This window comes from Brachyistius frenatus, unplaced genomic scaffold, assembly GCF_029030835.1.
Source record: "Brachyistius frenatus isolate BFR_SWC_R1_liver_20210118 unplaced genomic scaffold, ASM2903083v1 Contig_8, whole genome shotgun sequence".
Lineage (NCBI taxonomy): Eukaryota > Metazoa > Chordata > Actinopteri > Embiotocidae > Brachyistius > Brachyistius frenatus.
In genome coordinates this window covers 7,017,168-7,031,860 of record NW_027210607.1, presented here as the reverse complement: position 1 = coordinate 7,031,860, position 14,693 = coordinate 7,017,168, and the positions used below count along the sequence as shown (strand labels likewise).

Below are 14,693 nucleotides of genomic sequence, written 5' to 3'. Positions count from 1 at the left end.
GGCTTATCAGAGAAAACTGGTGTTTCAGTGACGGCTCATAAAGCGTGGAAAATTCCATGGACGGTGTCCAAGAAGACTAAGTAGCACAAAACAGCAGCATTAAACATTTGGCCAAAGAACAGAAAATAAGCCTGGAGAATATCGGCAGCATTCTTTCATCAGAGGAAATCAAATTACATTTGTTTGGTTCACATTGGGTGCAGTATATTTACTGTAAACCAGGCAAAGACCATAACAGTGGCCGCATATTGCTGTTCATTAAACAGGGAGGTGGGAGTCTGTTATTAGTGCGCATGAGTGCAAAAGGTGTGGGGGAGATAACATTTATAGATGGCACTATCAATGCAAATTTAAACCCCAAACACTGAGTGAAAGAATGACTGCGAGACTGAAGAAGCTTGGAAGGAATTCTCCAACAATGATCCCAAACCTACTGCAACAATCACATAAGAGGTTTTAGAGAAGAAAAAAGCATCTGTATTTGCAGTGTAGTCTTTCTAACCCGTTTGTTTATAATTAGGCATAAAAATCCAACTCTCTCCAATTGCAGAGGGGTCAAGTCTTCATGGATTTCATATGCACACACATGCATTTACTTTTTTCCGTCATGAAGTTGACCCGGTAATCCACGTTTGATCAACTAATATATGAACTACTATTCCAATCACGGCGCATATTATGCTGAGGCTTTTAACAGAATAAAAGGGCATATTAATAATTTTCAACAACTGCTACAAACAAAAATCTTTTTTTTTTTCTTTTTTTTTTACTTTTATTATTCAAACTGTAAAAAAACAGTAAAAAAAAATTAAAAACAAAATGTGGAAAGGGGTGGTCATATATTTACCTACCAGTATAATTGGCTTTTGTTGAATTTTAAGATCAGTAACACATCTAAAAACAATAATCGCTTTTGCCTTGCAAAAAGTGTCGGGATCCATCACTCGTTGTCTGTGTTTGGAGGGTGAATCATTGGGTGTGTGATGTCAAAGGCATCTATGAGCACCTGGGAAAGAAGAAACAGTTAGAACGTAGTTATGTCATACAAGTTGTGACCAAACGAGATCTTGCATTGTCACTGGATTAAGTTATCTGCATTCAGGCCACTAACCTTCCATATCTTTGGGCTGATGGAGACGATGCACTGTTTGCGGCTGCTTGAATCTTCTGCTTCCACTCTCTCATCTTCTACAAGCGCTGAGGTGCAAAAAAAACACACAACACCGGGCAAATAATTTACCTAAAGACATTTCCATTGTTATTGTCCAATCAGAATAACGCCACAAAATGTTACATCTTCTCACCTATACAAGGCAATTTAGTATCATCCAGATACATCCGCGCCAAACCATCCTGAAATACAAACACTGTTGTCACACCTGCTTTAAAGTCACTGGAGGGCACACAATCAGTGAAAATAAAAAAAAATAAAAACATCAGCGCACGTCTCACCCTGATTAGAAAAGATGTGTGGAAAATGTTCTCCACTGTCCGAGAAAATGAGCTGGGGTCTATGACGAACTCGTAATACAAAATCGGAGACGTTGCTGTGACAGAAACAGACACATGTGAGCGACGAAGGATTTACACAATGATGTAACATCCGGGCGGTGGATTTTAAACTCACGATCATCTTGGTGGTAACGCTTCAGGTATCCCAGGATCCTCTCCACCTCTTTCTCTGTCGCCTCTTGATGGGACTCTTCCATTTTTTTCAGCTGAAAGACAACATTAACATGATGACGCAAGTGTGTGGGACTCTGTGGAACATACAGTGCCTTGCAAAAGTATTGACCCCCCCTTGGCGTTTTTCCTATTTTGTTGCCTTACAACTTCAAATTAAAATTGATCTTTATTTGGATTTCATGTAATGGACATACACAAAATAGTCCAAATTAGTGAAGTGAAATGAAAAAAATAACTTGTTTAAAAAAAAATTCTAAAAAATAAATAACGGAAAAGTGGTGCGTGCATATGTATTCACCCCCTTTGCTATTAAGCCTCTAAATAAGATCTGGTGCAACCAATTACCTTCAGAAGTCACGTAATTAGTTAAATAAAGTCCACCTGTGTGCAATCTAAGTGTCACATGATCTCAGTATATATATATACACCTGTTCTGAAAGGCCCCAGAGTCTACAACACCACTAAGCAAGGGGCACCACCAAGCAAGCGGCACCATGAAGACCAAGGAGCTCTCCAAACAGGTCAGGGACAAAGTTGTGGAGAAGTACAGATCAGGGTTGGGTTATAAAAAAATATCCAAAACTTTGAACATCCCACGGAGCACCATTAAAGCCATTATTAAAAAAAAAATGGAAAGAATATGGCACCACAACAAACCTGGCAAGAGAGGGCCGCCCACCAAAACTCACGGACCAGGCAAGGAGGGCATTAATCAGAGAGGCAACAAAGAGACCAAAGATAACCCTGAAGGAGCTGCAAAGCTCCACAGCGGAGATTGGAGTTTCTGTCCATAGGACCACTTTAAGCCGTACACTCCACAGAGCTGGGCTTTACGGAAGAGTGGCCAGAAAAAAAGCCATTGCTTAAAGAAAAAAATAAGCAAACACGTTTGGTGTTCGCCAAAAGGCATGTGGGAGACTCCCCAAACATATGGAAGAAGGTACTCTGGTCAGATGAGACTAAAATTGAGCTTTTTGGCCATCAAGGAAAACGCTATGTCTGGCGCAAACCCAACACCTCTCATCACCCCGAGAACACCATCCCCACAGTGAAGCATGGTGGTGGCAGCATCATGCTGTGGGGATGTTTTTCATCGGCAGGGACTGGGAAACTGGTCAGAATTGAAGGAATGATGGATGGCGCTAAATACAGGGAAATTCTTGAGAGAAACCTGTTTCAGTCTTCCAGAGATTTGAGACTGGGACGGAGGTTCACCTTCCAGCAGGACAATGACCCTAAGCATACTGCTAAAGCAACACTCGAGTGGTTTAAGGGGAAACATTTAAATGTCTTGGAATGGCCTAGTCAAAGCCCAGACCTCAATCCAATTGAGAATCTGTGGTATGACTTAAAGATTGCTGTACACCAGCGGAACCCATCCAACTAGAAGGAGCTGGAGCAGTTTTGCCTTGAAGAATGGGCAAAAATCCCAGTGGCTAGATGTGCCAAGCTTATAGATATATACCCCAAGAGACTTGCAGCTGTAATTGCTGCAAAAGGGGGCTCTACAAAGTATTGACCCAAAGGGTGAATAGTTATGCACGCTCAAGTTTTCTGTTTTTTTGTCTTATTTCTTGTTTGATTCACAATAAAACATATTTTGCATCTTCAAAGTGGTAGGCATGTTGTGTAAATCAAATGATACAAACCCCCCCCCCCAAAAAAAAAAAAAAAAAAAAAAAACAATTTTAATTCCAGGTTGTAAGGCAACAAAAAAAGAAATACGCCAAGGGGGGTCAATATTTTTGCAAGGCACTGTAGTCTTCAGTTATATAATGAGCAAACAACAGCATTTTAAGAAAATATGTGACCTTTTTTTTTTTTTTTTTACTCTCTATTAAACAATCTGTAGGTTTCATTCATAACATGTCAATTTTTTTAGTTTAAAACACAGTCTGACAATTTATGTTTTGAAAGCTAATGAACTGAAGTAGTCCCTTGTGTGGGCCTATGGGAGGCTCCTGCATTTATATTCGAGCATCTTCAGAGTTTGAATTACTAATGCTCATACTTGTAAGTATTTGTAAGTTGGTCTCACATGCGGGTAGATAACTGGAGCCATAGATGTGCGAGTTTAGCTACCTGAGTGGGCATTATCCTTTTGCCTTCCTTGCTGGGTGCCTTCCTTTGCCGCTCTATCCTTTGCTTTGGAGGAGGCGGCTCTGCGTGGAATGACCCCATCCTGATGCAGAGAACCGGGGAAATAAAAACTCAAGACAAACACAACACTGCTGAAGGATAGTAATGAGTCTAGAATTAATAATAATAATAAATCTGTGTCACTCCAAGAACATTTTCAACACAAGACTACAAAATAACAGCTTCAAGTGGAGGCTTGACGTGAACCCTCTCTGCGATTTTTAAATGCAGAATGCTTTTTCACATGAATGTTTTGTGAACTGGCGGGTCAATAAACCGGCATGGAAGGCACTCACATGTAGTGGAAAGACGGTGCTGTCCTGAAACAGCACTCTACTCCGCGGGCCATCCTGTCCCAGGCGTCATGAGGCAGGTAGCCGTCGACGGCTCCTCCGTTCTGCTGCTCATCCTCCTCGTCTTCCAGTCGGTTGAGACCCATGAAGGAGAGCTGTTGGAGGAGCATAGACATCTCCACATGAGCGTATGATGCCTCGGTACTTGTGGTGGAAACAAAAGCATTCTGATTTCCTTCGCGCGAGGCTCCATTACATTTATATTAAACCTTTACAAAGAAGTTACGCGTGCTGTTGTTTACTTAAATGAAGCGGAAACGACTCTTACAAAGCCGTCACGGCTGATGTATAACCACATAGGTGCATATCGAACAATTTACATTCATTTGGAGTTGAGTTATGGGCCACCAAAGGAAAGTGAATCCACCACGTTCAGCTCAGTTTTACTCTCACTGTCATTTCTCAACATTGTCAAACCAGTAGGCGCTCCAGTGTATAGACATAATGTGTATGTACAGTAAACATACTCACAAGATGCTCAGCGAAAACGGTGGGGTCAAAAGCCGTCCCCTCAGAGAACATTTGGCTGGCTTTTTCCTTTCCCAGGTCTGTGGCCACAACAAGGAGCTGGGCATCCAGAGCTGCTTCTCTTGCCTGCCGAACTGGCGAAGAACAGAGAAAAGTTAAACTGATCAATCTGCGGGGATGAGCGAGGGTGATGACGTGTGATTCAGGTACGGGTTGTTAATCTGGACACTAAAGACATTAAATAACCAATTTCAATGGGCAAATTAGAATCACAGATTAATCCAATTTGAATGTCTCAAGACTTTTGGAATAACACTTTTTTTTGTGTGTGTGTTGACGCTTGCGGTTTATTGATTACACAACCCTGCAGTCTCTGTAAAGGCCCATTCACCAAATTCAAAACAACCTACCATCTTTAAAAAGTTTGTTTGCCTCTTCTAAAACCTCTGTGAGTTTGTTGTTGGAGGGGTTCAGTATATCGTCCCTGTTCTCTGGAGGAAAAAAAAACAAAAACAAATAAGAAGAATGCATATCACAAATTTGTTGGGGAAATAAACAACAACAACAACAACAACAACAACTTGAGCTGTCACTTCAGCCTTCCTGTCAGCAACTACTCACGTTGCACCGAGCTGATGAGGTCTCTGTACTTGCTCCGGATTTCCCTCCTGAGGCTCGGGTCGTTGTTGCCGTCCTGCTGGCCCGCCGGGCCTCCGTCCCAGTCGGCGTCGTCCCCGTCACTCTGGTCTCCTCTCCGCCGGCCCGCAGCGCCGTTTTGCCGCGGAGCTTCCTCGTCACCTCCGCTCCTGGCTCTCTTCATCTTCAGGCGCTCAGTGGAGGTGCTGTTCGTTTCGAGAGGGAGGGGGAGCGAAAACAACACGGGTCAACAGAAAACACACCGAGGAAAGGACTCAGAGACGGCCTCACTCAAACCAGCCGGTTTTACTTCTTTCTTTCTTTCTTTCTTTCTTTCTTTTTTTTTAAGCCAAATAAATTATAAAAACACGAAGATATAAAGCGGAAAACTGTTGCTTGCTACCGCTAACGTTAGCCTCCTCCCCCCCCTGTTCAACGGAGCACAGCCGCGACGTGAAGTAAAACATCCACAAGTAGATAGTGTAAAACGCATATGCGTAAAAAAATTAAATATATATAATATTACTCAAATCAGATAACACTTAACAACTAGTTCTCCATCCAGCAGCTCTGGTTTTAGCTGTTTACGTTAGCGCCACGTTCATCAGCAACTTATCTGAACGGGAGGACATTAATTAGATTATCCTGCAAAGATCGGCTTAACATAAATAAATAAAAAACATCATAACGTGCTCCGGTTGTTGTTGTTTTTTAAATAAAATGTTTCTATTTTTCCTTCAAATTCTTCAACGTACCTGCGAGACAAACAAACACAGGACGAGCCGGGACCATGGTACGAACTTTGACTGACGAAGTTAGACTTGTATTGACACCGGAAGTGAAACTGGCGCTTCTCGTTTTGTTGTGATTCTGCGGTAATAACAATAATATTAATCATATAAATACAGTTTAAAGGCATTATTGCAATCAAAGCACAAAAGCTATATCAATAAAGGGATAAATAAACACGTGGTTAGTCGTATAGGCGGATTAATAAATAGTTAAAATGTGAATTGTATTTGTTGACATTTTAACGGTGTTGCTTGTTGTGTATGGAAACCGACAGAGGCTTATATTCAAATGATCATTTAAAAGGTGCAATTTTGCAATATCATTTTCCATGCAATTGAGAAAGTCTCATGAAAACGCAATAATACATTGTGCATTTCCTTTTGAAGTTTACACTAATATAATATTTCCTTTTGAAGGTGTCCATACATGAAGGCTGCTTCGCATCATCCAAATTAAATTTACAGCAGTTCATTCAATGAATGTAGGTCAATTACTTACAACCTAAGGTAACGGGCACATTATTCCTGTGTTATACTCACAAAAGCCAATTTATTAAATGTAAACATACAGCCTATCTGACATAAAAGATGATTTGTAATCGTAACGGAGATCGTACATTTTCTGTTAGATAAGCAAACATGTTCCCAAACCCATCCGTTTGTTGTTGTTGTTGTTGTTGTTGTTGTTGTTGTTGTTGTGTTTTTCGTTCTGCCAGTTTACATGGTTACAAAACCTCGGTTTTGTAAACATGCGTCGAATACGGCTCTAACTTCACGTTACGTGAGCAGGCCGCCTCGCCGCTGGGTGGCGCACTAACGAACGTCTGGAAGCACCCGACCCGAGACGGACGCTCTTTTATTGTAAATCCGCTGTGCTGTTGCCATAGTAACCGGAAGCGTCTCCTCCGTCACTCCAGTCTTGCACAACAACACGAGCGCCTGTCAAAAAGGGCTCGTTTTCAAGGTTCCGTCTCCAAACGTTTAAAGTAGCCCTTCCGGTAAGTCCTTTTTCTTTTCTTCTCTTTTTATTATTATTGAAAGAAGTTAAATCGTGTTTACTGTAAATTATAAGGTCGGGCTTCCGCTGGTTCGAGAGGCTCTTAAAGGGTTCAATAATTGCATTAAAGTGAATCTACGGGCTTAAAACGTGAACCTGACCTCACTGAGCTTCAGAGGGTCTTTGCTGACTTGATTTGTGTTTTTCTAGATGAACTATATTATAATACTTAGCCTGTCATGTGTACTGTAATACACGTAGCTACTGTGCTTGTAGTAAGTGAACTACAGGCTGTTTGCTGGTCATATTTGGATACGAAGCTGAAATGAGCTCAACCAGTATGAAAAAAAATATGTTTGTTTTTTTTCCCCCCCCGCATTTCTATTCATGAATCTGTCTTTAAATGCTTAAAGCCTCTCCGTCCTTGTGTGTCATTTGTCACAGCTGAGGTAGACACCGTGAGACCGTGTGGAGAGACGGAGGTAATCCGCCTCTGACCTCCGGGTGCCGGGAGGAGGCTGCTGCGAGGAAGCGTGAGTCAGGAGCGCTTGTAAACATTTGGACGTCGCATCCAAAGTCGTTTGAGCCGCTGTTTTCACGATGGGGGAGTTGAAGTCCGGCTCTCCCGCACGCTGTTTGGACCTGAAGGACTTTGAGTCCGCGGGAGCGGAGAGGAGTCGGTGTGTTTTCGCGAGCCCCCGCTCACCGGAGGCCCGCGCTCGACTCGGTGTCAGACCGGTTCAACTTCTGATTAAATCGCTGAACGAGTTGATTGCCGAGCGGCACGACTCGCCCTTTGAGGTGATGGGAGTCGTGCATGAAACCTACAGGAAGGAGAGAATGAAGCTTTTACAAATGTGCCGCAGGGAGCGGGAGAGGATTATCCGGGCTGCGGAGGACAAGCGGCCAGGCAATAATAAAGTGTCGTCGGGCGGCTCGGAGGTGCTGCCCGCCGCCGGGCTGAAGGATCGCTCATCGGACACGCACACCGCGGGGCCTGTTCCTTATGCAGAGCTCTGCTTTCAAGGGAAATGTGTCAGCAGGTCCTCCTGCTCTGTCTCTGGTCAAAGAGACCCAGACAGGAACACAGTCTGCAGCTTCAACCTGGGAGACCGCAGATACTCCTCAGCGACCGAGATGAAAGTGCGGGGGCTCACCAAGGACATCAAAAGGGAGATGTGTGTCACAGTATCGGAGAGAGACCGCAAGATAGCAGCTCTGATGCTGGTGAAGCATCAGGAGGAGCGGGCTCGCGTGAGGGTCTGTCAGCAGGAGGAGCAGGAGCGGCAGGAGGCCCGCAGGCAGAAGGAGACAGAGCAGGCTGAGGCGGAGAAAAGGAGGAGGAGGAAGCTGAAGCAGAGTATGAAACTCTGGCGCAAGGAGCTGGAGGCCCGCAAGAGGCTGAGGGAGGGGAAGGAGAAGGAGGAAGCAGAACAGCGCGAGCGCGAGCTGCTGCTGCAAGAGGACCGCTGGAGGAGGCTCAAAGAGCAGGGGGAGGCGCACCGCAGAGAAAAGACAGAGCAAGCGCAGAGAGAGGCGGAGGTGCGCAGGCAGTGCCATGAGAAGCTGCTGAGAGAGAAAGAGGAGGTGGAGAAAAGGGAGCGAGAGAGGGCGAGGCAGGCAGCAGAGCGGAAGGAGGAGAAGGCCAGCAGGAGCAAAGTGTTGCGGGAGAAGAAAGAGCGGAGGAGGCTGCAGGAGGGAAACCAGATAGAGCTGCTCCGACACATCCTGCTCAAAACGCAGGCGGAGCAGCAGACGGAGGAAGAGGAGGCACAGATGAGGAGCACTCTCGAGAAGAAGATGCAGCGCTCCTGCGAGAAACGGGCCCAGGCTGCGGAGGCCCGGCTGAGGGAGCTGCAGGAGCAGGCTGCCCAGGAGGAGGAGCAGATTCAGAGAGTGCAGCTGAGGGCCAAGCTGCGAAGCGTCCAGCAGATCTCAAACAAGCAGGTCCTGGTCCAACTGAGCCGGCGCCGCGTGGAGAGAGCCGTGCTGCGCGCCTCGGCACAGCACAGGACCAGAGCTCTGCAGACACATCGGCACAACGCACACAGGCAGCTCCGCCACCAGAGGCTCCGAGAGAAGCTGCAGCGAGAGGAGGAGGCAACGAGGGCGGCCAAAGAGAGCTACGTCTGCATGAAGGAGTGGAGGAGGGAGAGGCTGCGAAGACAGCGAGAGCAGATCCAGGAGGAGGCGCAGAGGCTGGCCAGGGCCTCCTTTCACATGAGGGAGCGAGTGAGGCAGCAGACACACAGGAGAACCTTTGATCAGATGGCTCTGGAGGCTCAGCTGACCGCCTCCATAAGCCACATGAAACTATGAAAGAAAGGATGAGCTGCACATCAGCAGAGGGCCGAGTACAATTCAGGCATTATTGACTGGACGACTCATCCAGAGCCGCTTCCAGTGGGATCTGCAATAAAATAAGTGAATCCACAGTGTAGTAAAAAACAAAAAAACACTTCTTTTTTTTCACACTTTCTAAAAAAAAAAAAATGTAGGCAGTATTCAAAAGTATTAAAATGGTGTGTTGCTGAAGGTTGGGCATCTGAATAAATGTTGAGACCCGAAGCTACCCGGGGGCCCTGCGATGTGCCGTGGACCATGACGACGTCAGTGCTGTTTTCACCGGGCTCTCGATCTTAACGGGGATGTACAAGCTGTAAACTGTAAGCTGTAAACTCACAGTCAAAGTTTTATTTGACGTAAGGCCTCAGATCCCATGAGATTGCGCCCTATATTTTTCATTTCATAAGTCAGATGGATTTTTGCCTCTTAACTACTGTCCTGTCAATCATCTTACGGGGAACCATTGCTGTAGACTGGATATGGGTGTAACCAAAGCTTGCATATACAAACACGTTATTTATTTATTTTTGTTCCTGTTTCAACACATGTAATTTAGCATTACACCCCATTCAACTGGTTATGAGGAAGACTGGAAATCTCAGCCCAGAGAGTGAAGGGTTAAGCTGTGGTCTGTTGTCATCAGGCCTTGAAGGCTGAAGAGGTGGAGGAGGAGGAGGAGGGTGGAGGGTAATTTAGAGTGGTTGAAGATGAACCAGACTGCAGGGCTCTGGATGATGTTTCCTGTTCAGCTGACCTTTGTGTTGTTTCTGCTAGTCTGGCTGGTGTCTGTGTCTCAACACGGCACGTAGCATGTCCCACTTGGCGCTTTTTGTTTTTTAAGTAGGTCAAAATAAGCAACATTTTAAAATTCACAGAGAAGTATTTTTCACGACGCTTGTAAACACCACAGATTTGCTGCTCATGTACGAGTTTGTCTCAGTTCCGGACCACAAAGAAACGTTTCATCTCGTCATTAGTGCCGTGTTCATCATGTGTTGCATATTCTAATTGATGTTATATGGACTGTGTTTTGTAAATTTGCTGAATTATATTATTATAACTTTACAGTATTTTAAGTTTTTTTTTTATTACATCTTAATGAATAAATCACAATTTGAAATGAAAAATGTCTTCATTTTTTTGACGTTTTCTGGATCTGTATTTAACACGGGCATTCATCTCCTTGGCCCCACAGTGACCAGCTCTCCGGGGGAGTTGATGAAAGGAAGGCGCTACATGACACTTCGACCATTAAAAATGAATTAGCATCAGATCGCTTACCGCTGTGCTCTAAAATAAATAGAGCAGGACACCGAGCTACTGAACAGGCCATAATCACACAAGGAGACGTGGTTTTATTCCAATGGACGTCACATTTTATGTTCTGCAGACACTAAAAAAAAAGAGACCGAAAAAGAAACAGCAGGAGTCATTGAAAGTTCCTCAAGTATCACTGGCACAAACTCAGTGAAATATCTGTGATTTGAAGTCCGACCCCAGGTATGTACTGCTCCTGTTTTGCAGTGTGTTCTTGAAGATGTTCCACTAAAAACCGATGACACTTTGTCAGATGTACAAATAAAACACGCCTTCAAAACGCCAAAACAAATTATAGAACTAGCAGCACATATATAACTTCACTTCCTGTTCCTTGATCATTTACGCTATTGCACATGAATAAACTAAAAACCCCTGTTCTTGAACTAAACAAACAAAATGACTCAAGCTGTACGACCTCAATTTCCTTATCGTCCCGGTAAGAAATAGTATCAAATTATTTAGTTGTTCCTGTAAATCTATCCAGTTATTTGATTTCACCTCTAAAAAAAACGCGCCGTCCTCAGAAAGCCTTGACAACAGATCACGGCCTTTTTGTGCTTTTGGAAACTCAGGCCGCCGGGGACAACATATTAGTTATCTGATTCTTTACACCTGCTGGAAAGCTCTGTTGATACACAAACAATAGCTGGACTGAAAGGCAGGTTTCACTGAAATCAGACCTCTCTTCAGAGGGACATTTTGTTTTCTAATCGTGCCACGCGGGTTGTTTACACGGTGCGGTAACAGGTGCTCAGGCGTTATAATTTAGACCCGGTGCCACTAAACTTAATCACGGCCCACGGCGGTCCCTTCTTAGTCATGCAACCCAAGAGCCAGCACCATTGGAAGCCCCACACCGAGGATGAGCGTGAGGCTCTCCAGGAGTCCCAGGTGTCGCTGCTGCTGCTGCTGCTGGGTCTCGGTTGCCGTGTGCTGCTGGAGGTCGGAGGCCGGTCGGCCTGTCGTGCTGCTGATCTCGGGGAGAACGTGCACCGTGGCCACGTACAGGAAAGTCCCAGCCGAGAAGAGCATTCCCACACCGGTCGCATTGATCTGCTTCCGAGAGGAGCTGCCTGACTGCAAACAAAAGCACACATCGGGTCAAACAGAAAACAGGAGCACCGGCTGGCACTGTATAACCACTCACGCTTCTTCTTTCAGACACCGGATGGATGGCGCGTGCTTTCTTACTGCATGTAATATGAAGTAAGTGGTGATCGCGACTATCGGTGCTGCAGCTGAGAAGGCCAGTAAATGTCCCTGGATGTACTTCTTCTCCAGGCCCGCATGCATCAGGAAGGAGACCAGACCAAACGCCGCAGGCGCCTGGAAGACAAGAAAGATGGGCAGCTGTCCTTATCAGCTCCGTTACATCTTGTTTGTGGGGTGACCGGGTGTCTCTCTTTATGTCATGTAAGAGATAAAGAAAACGGTAGCTGAAATAATGACCGTTTACCACTGTTCAGCACTCCTGATCATACAGGTCAGCAGACTGTGGTGGTAAGAGAGCACCACATAAGACCATGAGAACTGTGAAACTTCAACTTCCTTTAAAGCGCTATTTACTCAGCGGGAGAAAGTTGCATTCAAATATATTGTCAAATATACTTGTTTAGTCCTTCACATGCTCAAGGCCTAACTTTAACCTGCTTCAGCTATTGTGTTCATTTTCTAAATTGGATAGATTCATCCAAATTTAAGACCACCTCTCCTTTGCCCCACATTTCGTGTGTTGGGATCTGGTCCTCTCTACTTGCGTTTGATCAGCACAGCTGTGTGTGTGAGACGGAAATGTTTTCTCACCTTGTGTAGAATCACAGCAAAAAATACGACGACTTGCACGGTCACCTGACCCGTGGCCACAGCAGCACCCAGAGCAAATCCATCAGCTGTACGCAAACAAGACTCTTATTAATGGTCACAACAATCTACTTACTCAACATGTGTTTGCACTTCAGTTAAATGACTTGGCAACCAGTCTTCAAAATGACATTGAACTGATAAATGAGTTCAGTTTCACATGTGATTTTTTTTTTTTTTTTTTTTTTCCAAACTTCAGTTGAACTTTGAAGTGAAAGCCTCCAGGCCAAGTTACAGGCTCACAGAAATGAAGCCATTTCAAACATCGGTGAAACAATCACATGCTGAGTCACATGAGGCCGTGAACAACTGCAGGGTTTTGTTGGGGATTTTCAATGCTTTCGTCCTGGACTTCCTTCAAACACCTTGTGTGTACCTCAAACAAACACAAGCCAGTGGAACATGCACTGTCAATGTTGTTCCGTATGACGCACCTGCAGCGTGAATAACCAGCCCCAGTGTGGCTGTCAGGTGGACGCTGTTCGGCAAACGGCTTGTTTGGTCTGAAATTAGAAAGTGCTCATGTTAAAGCGATGAATAAAAAGATGAATGTGGAGTTAACGCTGTAAAACGAAGCGAGTGCGGAGAGTTCTGCCAACTTGCCACGCATGGAAAGATAACTTCCGATCTGATCCACGACAAACATGAAGATGAACCCGAGTGTTAAAGACACCCCAATAAAGAACCGAGGTGGAAGGCCTCCCTCTGTGGAAGTTGCGTTTTCGGCGCTGGCGTTCAGGCCGGACGGCACATGAGAGGAAGAGGAGGAGGATGCTGGAGAGGAAGATGAAGGACATAGGAAGAGCTTTTGATCAAACCCACACAAAAGACAACAAGGCAGAGAGCGGCTTACATTTGGACTGTGAAGCCCGCTTTCATCCCCACGTGCGTCATCAATCAGCTCAAGGGGTTACGATCAAACACTCCTGGATAATCGGAGGGTGAGGACGGCGTAGATTATGCCTCATCAGTTGTCAAGGCAACCGAGGAGAGGGGTCCACGGTCCAAACGAGGGCAGTGAGATCATGATTACCTTGCTGCTCACCTTCCAGTCTGGTTTCTTCCAGTAAGCCCACACCTTCTGGGATGGTGATGGCAAGAGCTGTCCCACATAGCAGACCAGCTCCCAGGATGGAGACAAACTGCAGGCTTTTCTAGGGACGGACACACACACACACACACACACACACACACACACACACACACACACACACACACACACAGGTAAAATTCCAAACAAAATAAGCAAGCGATACGGCAGTATAGGCTCATTGATAAAAACATGATCTACAGGTGTCCATCACTGCATTAAAAAAGGCCCAAATAAAGATTAACGCTGCAGATTGAAATGATTCAGTCATTGCGGTGTCCTGGCTGAATGATAATGAAGACTTTAGTAAATCAGCCGCCAAACTTTCCTTCATGAGGGAGTTTGAAATGACGGGGGAGGATAAATTAAAAAAAATCCTTACCTCAGAGAGTCTGAACAGCAGTGGGATGAATCCAAGTAAAAAGGAACCCACAAACATCGCCACCGATATAAAAGTAATAGTCAACCCTCCGTCCATAGCGACGACCTCCTTCCCAACACCAAGTGGTTCCTCAGTTTGCCGATGTGCTACATCTCGTTGTTCGGTCCCCCGGAGAGATGGCAGTCTGCTCCCGTGGTGTCGCTGGATTTCATTTGTGTATCAAAGAAGACAGACACGAGTCCCACTCTGCCTTTCCACGTCGCACCTCCGTCGCCCTCCTCTTCTGCTCCGCAGCTGCAGCCTACTTCTTGCTGCTCCCAAGCAGCACCCAGTGTCGGACACCGAGAACTGCACCCTAACCCCCCCCCCCCCCCCCCCCCCCGGGTCCTCCGAAAATTGAAAAATAAATTAAAAAAAAAAATGCGGTTGTGACAACCACAAAACGGTTTTAATGAGGCGTCATAAGCTTTGTGCCTAATTCATCCATTCATTGAAATTCATATGTCGGAGCAGGTTTTAAGTGAGTTCACAATAGAAAAGTGGCACACACAAAAAAAAGTCAACTCAGACCAGACTGCACGCCTTTTTAGAGCTCAAAATGGAAGAGCTGCCCGAAGCCTTTCTG

The 14,693-nt window shown here is 45.3% G+C and overlaps 3 protein-coding genes across 4 annotated transcripts; 1 reads left to right on the top strand and 2 right to left on the bottom strand.

Moving 5' to 3' along the window:
• Positions 1–800: 800 nt before the first annotated feature.
• On the bottom strand, positions 801–6,140 carry nsmce4a (NSE4 homolog A, SMC5-SMC6 complex component). The gene is made up of 11 exons (XM_069690155.1): positions 6,038–6,140; positions 5,268–5,488; positions 5,057–5,137; positions 4,650–4,780; positions 4,122–4,273; positions 3,769–3,868; positions 1,628–1,718; positions 1,453–1,547; positions 1,305–1,353; positions 1,112–1,197; positions 801–1,006 (listed from the first exon to the last, which is right to left on the bottom strand). The coding sequence occupies exons 2-11, from the start codon at positions 5,464–5,466 to the stop codon at positions 941–943; spliced, it is 1,050 nt and encodes a 349-aa protein (XP_069546256.1). The 5' UTR covers positions 5,467–5,488; positions 6,038–6,140; the 3' UTR covers positions 801–940.
• A 1,383-nt stretch (positions 6,141–7,523) lies between these two features.
• LOC138616102 (coiled-coil domain-containing protein 177-like) lies at positions 7,524–9,732 on the top strand. The gene has a single exon (XM_069690154.1). The coding sequence runs from the start codon at positions 7,671–7,673 to the stop codon at positions 9,387–9,389; it is 1,719 nt and encodes a 572-aa protein (XP_069546255.1). The 5' UTR covers positions 7,524–7,670; the 3' UTR covers positions 9,390–9,732.
• Positions 9,733–10,751: 1,019 nt separating this feature from the next.
• LOC138616100 (zinc transporter ZIP9) lies at positions 10,752–14,354 on the bottom strand. 2 transcript variants are annotated; one of them, XM_069690150.1, is made up of 7 exons: positions 14,069–14,354; positions 13,630–13,750; positions 13,200–13,370; positions 13,031–13,099; positions 12,540–12,625; positions 11,928–12,062; positions 10,752–11,813 (listed from the first exon to the last, which is right to left on the bottom strand). In XM_069690150.1, the coding sequence occupies exons 1-7, from the start codon at positions 14,162–14,164 to the stop codon at positions 11,550–11,552; spliced, it is 942 nt and encodes a 313-aa protein (XP_069546251.1). In that variant the 5' UTR covers positions 14,165–14,354; the 3' UTR covers positions 10,752–11,549. The 2 variants fall into 2 exon arrangements, with proteins under 2 accessions (XP_069546251.1, XP_069546252.1); XM_069690151.1 differs by having other exon boundaries at positions 13,642–13,750.
• Between the last annotated feature and the right edge of the window lie 339 nt (positions 14,355–14,693).